This window comes from Rhagoletis pomonella, unplaced genomic scaffold, assembly GCF_013731165.1.
Source record: "Rhagoletis pomonella isolate Grant_MI unplaced genomic scaffold, Rhpom_1.0 Rhpom_scaffold_00013, whole genome shotgun sequence".
Lineage (NCBI taxonomy): Eukaryota > Metazoa > Arthropoda > Insecta > Diptera > Tephritidae > Rhagoletis > Rhagoletis pomonella.
In genome coordinates this window covers 19761108-19774802 of record NW_023458567.1, presented here as the reverse complement: position 1 = coordinate 19774802, position 13695 = coordinate 19761108, and the positions used below count along the sequence as shown (strand labels likewise).

The 13695-nt window shown below is 38.8% G+C and overlaps 2 protein-coding genes across 2 annotated transcripts in view; both read left to right on the top strand.

Annotated features, from left to right (window-relative positions):
* Positions 1-6595, top strand: part of LOC118748391 — a 199178-nt gene extending 192583 nt beyond the window's left edge. Inside the window, exons 6-10 of the mRNA XM_036482763.1 lie at positions 827-3422; positions 3498-3634; positions 3710-4346; positions 4776-4899; positions 4968-6595. Coding sequence (XP_036338656.1) covers positions 827-3422; positions 3498-3634; positions 3710-4346; positions 4776-4899; positions 4968-6572 — 5099 coding nt within the window. The 3' untranslated portion in view covers positions 6573-6595. The remainder of the gene's footprint in view (positions 1-826; positions 3423-3497; positions 3635-3709; positions 4347-4775; positions 4900-4967) is intronic.
* An 81-nt stretch (positions 6596-6676) lies between these two features.
* On the top strand, positions 6677-7557 carry LOC118748936 (ataxin-8-like). Its single transcript, XM_036483695.1, has one exon. It carries the CDS (start codon positions 6693-6695, stop codon positions 6900-6902), a length of 210 nt encoding a protein of 69 aa, XP_036339588.1. The 5' UTR covers positions 6677-6692; the 3' UTR covers positions 6903-7557.
* The last annotated feature ends 6138 nt before the right edge of the window (positions 7558-13695 follow it).

The window sequence follows — 13695 nt, the reverse complement described above, 5'->3', positions numbered from 1 at the left end:
TTTTTTTTTTTGTTTCCGTCTGAAATGCATTAAATGAAATTTACACTTCTTCACCTTTTGTTCTATTTTCTTCTCTCGTTTTATTCATATTTGTTCGCTTTTATTTTCTTATCCATTATACATACATACATATTTTGTAAATAAGTAAGACACAGACTTCGTTGAAAACACATTTATTTGATTATTTCTTTCATTGTTTGTTGCTGCAGATGTATGTATATCCTTGAAAATTTTAATTATGCAAATTTTCGCCTCACGCCCCAAACACACATGCGCTCGTGCGTACAACATTTGCACTTGTTTGCACTCCTCTGCCGCAGATTCTTTTCACCACTTCTTCATTGAGTCCCTCACTTGCCTCATTGGCACACTTGAAGCGCACCCGAAGTGCGTTGGCAAGTACGCACTTACATACATATATATGAGGTTATCTACTTGTGGTCAAAATGGATACGCGTTTACACACTACATTCACGAATATGTAAATACATACATATGCATGCATTTAATTTATTCTGAAATATGAGCAAGTTCATCGTTAAATACTTAACCTCACAGCACAAAATGCATTCTGCATTTTGAATTTTTCTATTCCAGACTCTAACTATTGTCTTATGACCTTTTCTCGAAAAGAAAAAGTGAGGCAAAATATACCAGACTAGATAACGAGATGGAGCATAAAAAACTTCGGGATATTTATCTACCTCAGATAACCACCAACTTTTCTTCTTCTTCACCTTCGTTTTAAATATGTTTCTTACTTTGGTGCGATACTTATTTCTATGAAACTAATAACATTTCTTTCCCACTTGTTTCTTCATTACAGATAAATTGGCCACATGTTTCGTTTGCAAAGCGGAGGCCTGCCCGCGCACGCGTCCCCTCAAAAAGGGTCGCGGCCAACAGTACGGCATTCCAGATGATACAATACCGGCAGGTGCGCGTGTTTGTAACTCGTGCCAATGCAAATCGGTACGTAATCGCTATACGAACTGCCCCATTCCGACGTGTCCGAATCCGAAAGATCGCGCCAAACGTCTACACAACATTCCGCCACGTCTATTTGAATTTGCTCCCGAAATCCGAGATCCCATCTTTCAGGAGTTCCAAATACCACCACAGTCGACACGTTGCTGCTCGGCCTGCCTAATGCGTATACGCCGCAAATTAGATCTTGATCCTCATATAACGCTGACGGACGAAGATCGTCGCATGGATTGCGATGAATCAGATGTGAGCACCTCGTCGTGTGATGAGCGCGAAGTTGGCGGCAGTGATACTGCTTCGGTGGAGAGTCCCGAATCGCAGCGACATAACTCAATGACAAAGGATGTGCAGAAGCCGCAGACACCGATTGTGGTGAGCGTCGCCACAAATGCAGCCGATACTACAACGGTGACAATAACTGCCGCCGGCATTAAGGCTGACGAGCGTTTGCTGCCACCACTGGGACAGGCGCCGAAAAAGCAAAAGACCTCGGAGGAGTATGATTCGTCTGCTACGGAGACAGCGGATGAGGAGAATGAGAATTCGCCAGCGAACCGTCAAAGTCCAAAGGTTATACTGAACAGCGGCAGTGGTGTGGGTGCACAGGATAGCGGCGTTGGCCTCGGTCCACCAATGGCGAGCGCCCAACAAGTTCATCTGGGACAGCAGAATGGTCCACCGCAACCGCAGCAGATAATGTCTCTACCGCCACGCGAACAAACCGGTGCGAATGTACAAGATGTGTTGTATTCGGTAATTGAGCTGTCGCTCAAGACGAAGGGTCCACCACCAGCTAAAATGCCCTCACAAATGTCGAATGCGTCGTCTATGCATGGCGTGAAACCCAACATGGAACCACTACGTAGTCGCGGTGATCTCAGCAACAATAATAACAACTCTAACAACGATGTGACTATAGTCGGCGAATTCCGCAATGATGGTTCCATAGTGAAGCAGCAGGCACATGGACAGCCGATAGGCTTAAGCGCGCGCCAATCCAACGCATCTGCAGTTAATTCGGGCCAAGGTCCACCGGGTAGTCAAGGTCCACCTGGCGCTGTGGTACATCCGGATAGCTTGGCCACGATATCTGTGGTGAACTCCCATCTGCCACACCAGCATCTGCCACCACATGGCATGCTGCATCAGCATGAGATCAAGGCAACTATAACGCCCGTGGTGAAGTCTGGTAAGACGCCAACACCGACGCCTCAGCAGCCGCCAGACTCTATCCGATACACCATGCCCGCTGTCGCCGTGCAGCAGCATCGCAACAACGAACCCGAACCACAAACACTTGACCTCTCAATTAAGAAACCAGCGCGAGATGGTCCTTCGCCTCACTCTTCGTCCAGCGGCGTGAACTCCTCTAGCAACGATAATGGACCTCGCCATCAGCCACCACCAGGCGCAGTAAAGCATGTCGGGAACGCCGCATCTATGTATCGTGGTCCAGAATTGGGCCCGTCGAACCCAACGTATCTATACCATCCACATCCAGCGACCGTAGGCAAGGGACCGCATGGCTCTGTCTACATGCCGCAAGTACCTGTACCCATTCCTATAACGCAAGCAGGTGTGGGCGCACGATCTCAAGCGACCGGTGGGCAACCGCCCCCGCAACAACCGCCACCATCCACGCACCAGGCCCATATGCAGCTGCCACCGGGTGTAGTGGGCAACAGCAGCAAAGTAGGAGGTGCCAAAATGGCGCCCAAGCTGAGTCCACAGCTGATACATGGTCCGTCGCAACACGGCACAACGCCATCACCATCACAACAGCAGCAGCAACAACAGATGATGGTGGGTCCTAAAGGTTCCATAACACACGGCACTCCGGTCAATAATGCCCAACAGATAATCGTACACTCCTCGCCTGCGACACTGAGCCCTAAATTCGACAGCATCTTGCGTCAAACTCCACCGTCCGGCAGCGATGCGGGCAACAAACTTGGCTCCATCACACAAGGCACACCCATACATCTGCCTTCGCATCATATGGAGAGCAAACGTTCGTACGAATACTACAAATCGTCGCAGCGTCAAAGCCCTGCACAACAGCAGCAGATGCCAGTGGTCGGGCATCCAGGGGTGTTGCCGCCACCGCAACAGTCATCGCCTCAGGCCCCACCGCCGCAGGGCTATGGCGCCAATTCCCCGTACGCACGCTCACCCTACTCCGTTGACCAGTCGCCGGTACTGAGTACGCGTCAAATTGTCTTGCATGACTACATAACCTCACAGCAGATGCAGGGCCAACAACGAAACGTATCGCGTGGCAGCAGCAACAGCGCGGGAGGCGGCGGTTCAGACAAAGAGTCTCCATCGCCACGCAACAGCGTCAGTGGTCCCGGCAGCGCGCTGGTATTCTACGACAAGGAGCGTGGACGCACCGAATACTCGAGTCGGGCCTCGCCCGCTGAGCATGTCAACAGGTACGGAAAATCGCATTTGGTGAACTAAAAACTGTGATATTTGAGAACTAATTGAATCATATTTTTCACTTACAGTACGCCCAGTCCTCATCGCACACCACCGCCACCACGGCAAGGTGTCATACAGCGTCACAATACTGGCTCGAAGCCACCCTCGCCAGCCACGATACCCCAGAATCGCCTACACGTGATGCCGCACAACTATCCGCCAGGTCAGTACGCGCGTAGTACAGCACCCCACGCAAGCGTCACCCATTTAATGAAAACTTACATTCCTCCTCCTTTAGCCGGTCACGACGCCTTCTCTTCGTTTGTCGATGTGGCCGTACAACAGCCACAATTGCCGGTGCCATCGCAGCAGAAGGAAGAAAAGCAACTGCGACACGATGCGCCACCGCCACCACCACATCAACAGCATGCGCCGAGCACACAACCGCCGCACGCGCAACATGAGATACGCTACCAAATGATGCAGCTTAACTATCATCAACAGCAGCGAGCAGCCGCGGTAGCTGCAGCAGCTGCTGCACAACAACACCACCAGTACCGGCAACAAGCGGCGGCAAGTGCTGCCGCCAATGCGGATCTCCAGCGACGCATGCACGCGATCGAACGAGATCGAGATCTGCAGCAGAAGCGACAAGAGCGTGATAGAGAACGCGAGCGTGAGAAGGAACGTGAGCGTGAACGTGAAAGAGAACGTGAGCGTGAACGCGAACGTGAGCGCGAGAGGGAACGTGAAAGAGAGCGTGAGAGAGAGCGGGAGCGTGAACGCATGGTGGAATGTATAGCGGCGAATGAGCGCGATGCGGCAGGACGTCGCATGACGGAGCGAATGAGTGCGGTAGCAGCGGCGCAACATTACATGCGTGGCGGGCCGGAAAGTGGACCGCCGCGGGCAATACCCGATCGTGAAAGAGATCTGTAAGTGAAAAGTACTAACGAAATTCAATGAATTGTGTGTAAGGTTGTTACATATGTATGTGCAGCAAACATTTTTGTCAAGCATCAGATGAATATGTATCTCGATATACCAAAACAGATAAAATTTTTAATATTCAAATTAAATTTTAATATTTATTCAGTGTACGCCAGCAACCATCCATCCATCATTTATCTCACTCGCTCATCTTGTTTATTTGTTTCTCTCTCTCCTTTTCTCTTTCAAAAACTACGACAATTGCCAAAAATATTTGTGACATTGTCACCAACGCAATATTTCGTCCATCCATAAATGCGCTAACCATCATCATAATCACATTCAACGTTGACCGCATGAACACTATGAACGCCATGAATGCAATTTGCCATACTCATCTATGTGTACATGTTTGTATTTTCACTAACGCGCAGCTATCATAGGGCACCACCGGACAGTACATTGTCGGCGCAGGTCTTAATCGATGCCATCATAAAACAATCGATCATACAGGGCAGCTCAGAACCGAATCCAGCGAGCATGAATCGGCCATCATATGTGAGTATATCTCGTTAGTGCACCCAAGCGCTTATTTGTATTAAACTATAATCGTATTTTTCCCCCAGTATAACTCGCGTGAATTGCCACCCTCATCACGTCCTCAGCATCCTTCTGCTGCTTCATTGTCTGCTGCCGAAAATAATGGCAAGGCGAATTCACCCAATGTCATCAACATAGACTTGGATAATGATCGCGCCGGCAGCAGTACCAATCAGCACGATTCGCCTAGCGTGAGTGTGATGAATTCACGTGGCAGCGGAGTTTCGCATGGCAGTCGCAGTGGCTCCCAGGGCGGTCCACCGCCCGGCAGCTTAGCGCCACAACCAGGTGGCGCGCTGTTGCCACCCACCTCGCAGGCGCAGGCGCAAGCTCAAAACCAAAAGCAGTCGCAAATGTTGAAAACGAACATCACATTCGGTGAGTTAGCGGACTCTATTATAGCAAACGATTACTGCCCGAATCCGATGCAACTGCGTCCGCATGTCAACTACATGCCTTACCTGCAGGAACAGCAGCCGATCGTGATGACCGATCATTGGACCAAGTATAATCGTCGCATGCAGCATAAAGAAGTCGAAGCGGCAGTCGAGCGCAATAAGGCAGCTGCCGCCCAGAATAGCGGCGTCGGCGTTGCGGTTAGCACCAGCGGAGTCGTCTCCGGACAGCCGGGTAATAGCAGTGCGACGGGTGGCGGCAGCAGCAGCGGAGGACGCTCAAACACACCAGCGGACGAGCGCAACATTATACGCATGCAGCAGACGGTGAGTCCGCGCAAGTATGATTTGATGATGCAGCCACCACATGATCAGGCTGCCGCTGCAGCAGCCGCTGCAGTTGCTGCGAGTCATTACTACCATCCGCATGGCCCACCGCCCTCGAGTGGGCCGCCATCTATGAGTATGCATGCGCGCAGTGGTAGCGCTGGCAGTGGCGGATCATCTTCAATTCCCTCGCCGCATGATCAGCGCATGGCTGGCGGTGGTAGTGGCGGGACCGCTGGTGGTGGCATGCCAACAAGTGGCTCTGTGACGCAAAACCATCCATTCGATACAATGAAGTATGTGAAAAACCGTATTGTGGAAGTGATGCGCACTGAAGATGAAGAGATGCAACATCAACATTCGCACAATGATCATCGCGGCGGCGGCGGAAAGGATATGCACGATGGCCCAGTCGGCAGTACAATGCGTAAAACCCCCAATCAGTACGACGATGGTCGTGATGGTCGACGCGTGTCGGCTGTGTCGTCCAGTGGAGGTGGCGGTGCAGGCATTGGCAGCAGCAACAACAATGACACGCACCACGGCGTAATATCCTCGCAGCCCCCACCATTGGGCGCTTATCAGCCCCAAACTCCGGTCACAACATTCGCACCAACGACATACGCCTACCCCTACAGCGCGTTGAATGTGCCCAGCTCAGTGGCGGGATTGCCACCGCCCTCACAAATGACTTCGTCGCAGTTGGCTTCATTGGCGCACCAGCCACCCATATCACACATCGGCAAGCAGACGCCTGGGCATGGCTTGGGTGGCGTTGGTGGCGGTGTTGGCGTTGGGATGACGGCAGCAGGGGCCGTTTCCGCAGTAGCACAATCGAGTGGTGCATCGGCGATGGAGCCAAAACCGTTATTGTCAGCGCAATATGAGGCACTCAGCGACGAGGATTAGTTGTGACTGCAGGCGTCTGGACGAACGCCACAACAACAGCAACAGCCGATACAGCAACAGCTGTTGCAGCAGCAACATTCCCATCAGCAGCAGCAGCACCAGCAGCAGCTTCAACATCAAATGCAGCAGCAACAGCAGCCGGCGCAGCAATTGTGGCATTGTGAGCGTGAACGCATGCGACAGCAGCAGCAGCAGCAGCAACAACAACAGCATCAGCAGCAGCATATGCAACAGCAAAAGCTACAGCAGCAGCAACAGCATTATCAGTTGCAAGCAAATCGCAACTACAACAACAGCAATGGCAACAGCAACAACAATCACTATTACTAAAACTGAGTGAGAGAGACTGCACATGCTGTCACTGTCTGTTCGCTCCCCCCAGTTAGATGCGCGCCAGCGCTATTGCTGTAGCCTTAGTAGCTGCTATTGTCGTCATAGTCGTCGTTAATTTGTAGAAATAGTCCAGTAAACGCCTGCAGTAAAAAAATATAAAGATAACATAAATTCAATAGCCAACCAGCAAATACATACAAGTACTCATACATATATAAACACACATACTAATTGGACACAGTTTGCAAGGAAAGCAGCAAAGAAGCCAATATGATCGGGGCAATAAAAAATCAAGGGAATAGAGTGCAAACCGCAAATTTACATATAACTTTATTGAAGAGCAAAACTCTACGCTTGGAATATCTTAAGGAAATTTTTAAGTGTATATTTTCAATATTTAAGGTCGCAATTCTCTTCTAAAGAAGTTAAATTTTTTGAATCTTCAATTTGTAGTTGAGCAGAAAGCATTATTTACGCGAAATTGCAAACCCACTTCTGTATGTTCGAACGCGTTTTTAATTTTCAAAATATGAAAAACATTATTACAAAAAAAAATAAAGAAAAATTGTATACAGCGGCTGCCTGCACTCATGAAATGTGAAACTACATACATTTGCCTAAATTTGCAATGAGCAAACGATAATTGAAAAAAGATACATATACATACGTATACAATGTTGAACTTACCACATTTCATAAAAAAAGCTGCATTTCCCCCGAGATAGTTTAAGAGTTAGGAGAGTTGCAGAATCTTTTCAATCAGCTTAGGGTCCACATTATGCAACAAAATCGTTATTTAACAAAAAAATACTTTGCCATTATTTCAGATTAAAATTTTATAATTTTTTGTTTTCATTAATTATTTTCAGAAATAAGTTAAAAAAAGAATATATATAATTTGAATAAAAAATAGATTCGGTTAGAATTAAATTTGATTACATAATTGCTTAAAAAATTACACGCAAATTCATAAAAAATAAAGAATACTTTATATGCTTTATAAATCGAAAATATGTATGTATTAAAATGTCATTTTATAAAGCTCTTTAAGTCTACAAAACTTATTTCTCTTGAATAAGGCCATTCAATTTCGATGAAATTTATAATTTCTTTGCAAATACTTTTTTGTTTTGAGAAAACGGTACTAATTTTTAAAAATTTTGGCTTCGATAATATCGGAAAGAACATTATTATTTTTAACAAAAATTTCGATTTCAATATTCAGAGAATAAAAACTTCGAAATTCTCTTCTTGATTTTAGTTTAATTGGCTTTAAATATTCACAAAAAAATCGTCGATTTACTCAAATTTTGTTTAAGACAAATTTCTAAAAAGTCTCACCTGCAAACTCTTCAAAACCTTATAACTAGCTCAAAAATATTTGAAAATACAGTTCAGCACAATACATTAACAAAAACATAGAATTTCAAAGAAAAAAATACTACCAAAATGCAATAAAACAATCAAAACTAAGTAAACAAAAATAGGGCTACTAACAGCTAGAGCGAATGTGACCCACGCAGATATTACAAATTAGTTTTTGAAGGAAAGGTTATATTGAAATTGTAAAAGCTTTATTGAATAGGAAAGGAAAATTTGGAATTTTTTTTTTTTTTAATAAATATGAGGCTGTAAATAAATAAGCTGCGCACTTTAGACATACACATTTTTTAACAAAACATTTTATGTTTCCAACCACAAGTTCTATAAAAGCCACTATTTATGATAACTTCGCACTTTTTGACGCCAAAGACTTGTCTCTGCTTTGGCGGTAAAATTTAATTCTTACACCTCTTCACAGCTTCTTTCAGACAAAACTTTTTTGTACTTTTTTGACATCGTCTAAAAAAACTACAAAACAAATTTCTCTGTTTTGGCTAACAAAAATTTAGTTCTAAATTTTTTTTAACACAATTTTAAATTAATTGATTTGTACTTTTTTGACGTCATCTAAAAAACCTACAAAAAATTGTTTTGGTTTCGATTTTTCCACAATATAATTTTCTTTTTTCTTATGTTGGGGCAAAGAGCTTAAATCAGTTTTACATTTATTAAGATCAAGTTTGAAATTGTGCATTGGGAAGTGTACCGGCTAGAATATAAATATCCGAAAATTTTGAAAATGTTCTCATTAAAACTGCTTATATTATTTACATTTTTTTTTGAACTTTCTTATTTAAAAATTAATTTTTGTTAATTTTTTTAAAGTCTTACTTTTGTTTTTGTTTCAAAAATGTTTGTTTATAAAATTCTATATTATTTTCCTGCTTTTTTCATTTTTTATGAAATTTCTTAAAATACGTATACCTTTAAAACATTTTCTTGTCTACATAAATTTTACCAATTTATTTTTAGTTCGATCTTATTCTAGATAGATTTTTTCACTTTTATGAAACCTATGCGCAAGCAATAATGAACAAATTTCGAAAGTTCCTTGTTTTTAAAATCTTTCTATGAAAACTGATTTGTACTATCTGCCATGACACCTTTTGTAAAGCGCACGCGAAAATGCATTGACCGTACTTGCAAAAATACATTTTGTTTTTTTTTTGTTAAACTGATAAGGAGGATAAGGAAGAGAACTATAAATAAAAAACGCTAAGACTTATTGCAACAAAACAAACAAATAGTGAAATAAAAATATGTAAATGTAAAAGATAACGCAAAACATTGCTGATTTAATAATAAAAAAGCAAGAAATTAAAGTTATAAGCAACATTTAAGCATAAAGTATAATTATAAATTATAAAAAATATTGAAAAATTTCAATAAAAACGTATGGAAATCGGAGGAAACGCAAAAAGCTGCTGTTGTGCGCAGAAAATGTTTAATATTATATAAATATATACTTATAAATATATATATATAACCATTTAAGCTTTTCTATTCTACAATACAATACATTTAAATATAAAACATTAGTATACAAACATAAAAGTAATTTAATATTAATATAAACCCACAAGCATACATAAATAAATACATATATATTAATAATTACAACAATGAGAGACGACGAAACGCTTAAGTTTTTGCTATTCATACAAAAGGAAAAAAAAAATACAAAATACAATAATAATAAAAAATATATATAAATATATTTAAAAACTTTACATACCCTACTTAGTTAAAAAAAAATTTAAATGAGAGTTGCATAACGTGTAAAAATAATAATAATAGCCGTCGTCGAAGAGGATTAAGCGGAGGAGAGAATTTTGAAAAAGTTAATTTGTAGCATAGTGTAAATGGCAAGCAAGTTGCAAATTATACAAAGCATAGAAACGAAACGGGAGTTGGTAAATAATCAAGGCGTACTGAATTTAAAATTAAAATAAAAAAGAGAGGGGAGAAAAATGCGAAGAGAAAAAAATGCTGTAAATGTTGAAAATTGGAAATATAGTTCAAGTGGCGTATAATTAGCGGTGCATTGGCTTGGAGGTGCCAATGGGCTAAAAATGAACAAGTGGAAAAGGAAGAAAAAGACGAAGAGGTAATAGATGATGCTTAAAAAGTTTTTAAATTTCTGAAAGGTCAGAAAAAAAGTCAGCCAACAATGTGTAGAGTTGGAATAAAACATAAACAGCGCGCGTGGTGCTGTAGTGGAGTAGGAAGCGTCAAAAAATAAAAAATAAAGAGAAAAATAACAAAAATAAAATGTAATAAAAAATTTAAATTAAAAAATAGTAATTAACTTATATTTAGTTTGTAATTATGCCTTAAGTTGTAAGCTTGTGGATATATACTGAGCAGAATGCGAGCAGAGCAGACATGTAAAAGAATATAAATATAAAAGGAAAAAAAAACAAAAAAATGTGAATAATTAAAACAAACACTTAAATTTAAAAATACTAAAAATACATTAAAATAAAAACCTACATTAAAATAAAAAACTCGTATATATAAAAAAATTATAAAACAGTAATCTAAAAGTAATATATACACTTATAAATATTATTATTAAATACATACATAAAATCAGCATAAAGTGTGTAATAAAAACAGAGCGTAATTAAAGAAAGTGAGAAACAAAATGCAACAAAAATAATAGTAAAAATACAAAAAATTAATAAACAATTATATATAAATATGATTAATATGAAATATTGACATCAAGCAAAGCAGTTAAATCACATATACACGCCCCTTACACAACAACCAAACACATTCACATACATACAGATCACAAACACATACAAGCCAACTTCAAAATTTAATAAAACATAAGGCAAAATATTAAAAAAATCAGCCGCTAGTTATTTAGTTTATAAAAAAAAAATATAACTGAAAAATCAGCAAGCAGCCGTAGCTAGCGTCAGCGTATTACTAGCAAGGAAAAACACACACATGCACCCACAAACAGCTCGCCCGCCCCTTGCATTCTTATACACACACACATACACATACACACACCTAAACGCATACCATGAAATAGTTGGAAAACGAAGCAAAAATTTAATTTACCTAAAAAAAAATGTGTAATGAAATAATTTGTATTGGTTAAGTGTGTAAAGAAAGCGTAATCACAAGTGAAAATGGTGTATGATGAAATTCTGAAAAAATAGTAAACAAATGTTAAGTTTCATTTTAGACTCTAAAACCGTTAGTTTAGTTCAATTAGTTGCGTTACATTTAACTTTTCAGCTGTGTTTGTTTGGATTGTGCATTTATTTTGTAACTGAAGAAAAGAAAAATGCTGGTAATTTTCTATTCTAAATGAAATGTATATTTTTTCTTCACGCAGGAGAGAGTGGGGGAAGTCTAATACTTTGTTATTTTTTTTTGTGAAAGTATTAGATAAAAAATTGTTTCGTTGGGGAAGAAATTGGCTACAATACAATGCAAATTAATAAAGTATAGTAAATGGGGTTTTTTTTTTTTTAATTAAAATTATTTGACATATCGACGCCTCCAAACCCTACCATGCTAAGTTACCTTAGACTTAGTCAGACTTAGCAAAGTATGGTCTGGGGCCGTCGATATGTAAATACAAGTTTTTTAGTAAAAAAAAATATATATAATTTTTTTAACAATGTTATGTTCATATTTGGTTTTTTTTTCATTAACAAATTACAGTAATTTAATTAAAACTTTATACGGCCTTATTCATAAAAACAAAATAGATTTAAACATTTTTTTTGAAGTGACATATTCACATAATTTTTCGGTTTATAAAGCAATTTAAAATTATTTTATTTTTTGTGAATTTCGGTGTTTCCTTTTTTTTTTTAATTTTTCCAAGAAAATAATTAAAATTTGGGAAGGAAAAGTATTGTAAAAATAAAAAGTACATTTTTTCTATTTTTAAACTTTTTTATAATTTTTATTTCATGACATATTTTTTAAATTTATTACTTTATCAAATAAAATTAAAGTTTTTGTTATCCGAAATAAACTAGTTTAAATTTTTTCTACTCCAGATTGTAGTCCGTATGTATAAATAGATACTTTCGACCGCCAATGTTTAAGCTCGGCTATTCAGAGACGGTTCTAATGGCATTTTCTTTTGTACAAAAAATGTTGCGTTGTTATTGCCCTCTCCTTAGTATTTGCGTGAAGAGGGCAACGAGAAGGTAACATTTTTCGGTAGAAAAGAAAACGCCTAACGTTTACATTTCATCGCAATTTATTTTTAAATGCTTAAAAGTAAAAAAACCCAAATGTTGTCATTAAAATCCTTAATCAAAACTAATGCATTTTCTACCGTTATAAAATGCTTCTTAAAAAGTAATAAATTATTGCAATTTTATGCAACCAAAAAATCATATTTTTTATATATTTTTTTTATTCCAAAGGTTTTAGTTTTGCTCACAACTTTTTGTTCTGCAGCATTTTTAAGTATCTTTCAAATTTTTGCATACCACTTTTTGTATAGCAGTTTTCGTGCGGTGTAAATATTTTATAAAAAAGCTAACATATTTAAAATTTGCATTTTAATTGTAACTTGTAGTTTAAATTTTCACATTTTTTTTTTTTTTTAATAATGGAGACAATTTTTCGCCCATTTCGAGCAGCTTCAAAGGTAGCCACTAGCGCGACTAAATGAACTCCCTCACTCTCCACACCCACACTATCCAACGTTATTACTTGTGTTTGCAAAATAGTTTCTTACTTTTATTTTTTTACTAAGTACAGAAGTGTATATGTCCCTAAGTTTTAACCTTACATTTAAGGCATATAGTTACTTTATAAAAGCATATGTATGTATGTATAAATACTACATTACATGTATGTATGTATGTATGTATGTAAATGAAAGAATGTTATTTAAGTCTTTAATTGCAACGGAATATTTGCGTAGAAGTTTGTTCTTTTTAGTTCTTTTTTGTACCAACAATACAATTACAGTTTAACGTAATTCTGAAAAATATAAATACAAAATGAAAAATAATTAATGATAAAAAAATTAAATAAATACAAGCGTCTAAATATTATAATTATTATGTATAATTATATATATATGATAAATGTTAAAACGCTCTTAAATGTAATAACGTACATATATATATATATAAAGCATAATTAATTCACTATGATTATTTTTGTAATTTAATTTAAACCGATTTAATTAATTAATTAATTTAGTTAGCAATTGTGTGAATTATCAACAGTTTTAATTATTAATTATTACAATTAAAATTATTATTTTCGCTTTTTATTTTATGATTACAAAACAAACAAAACAAATATGAAAAAAGCAAAACAAAAAAATTAAAATTTAAAAATGATAATGATGGTTTTTATTGCTAAAATAGAAAATAAATAAATGAGCATATTAAAATTGAAAAAAAAA

What these genes read in the sequence shown, in the direction of transcription:
- LOC118748936 (XM_036483695.1), top strand. Translation starts at nt 6,693, where the DNA reads ATGCAGCAGCAACAGCAGCCGGCGCAGCAATTGTGGCATTGTGAGCGT.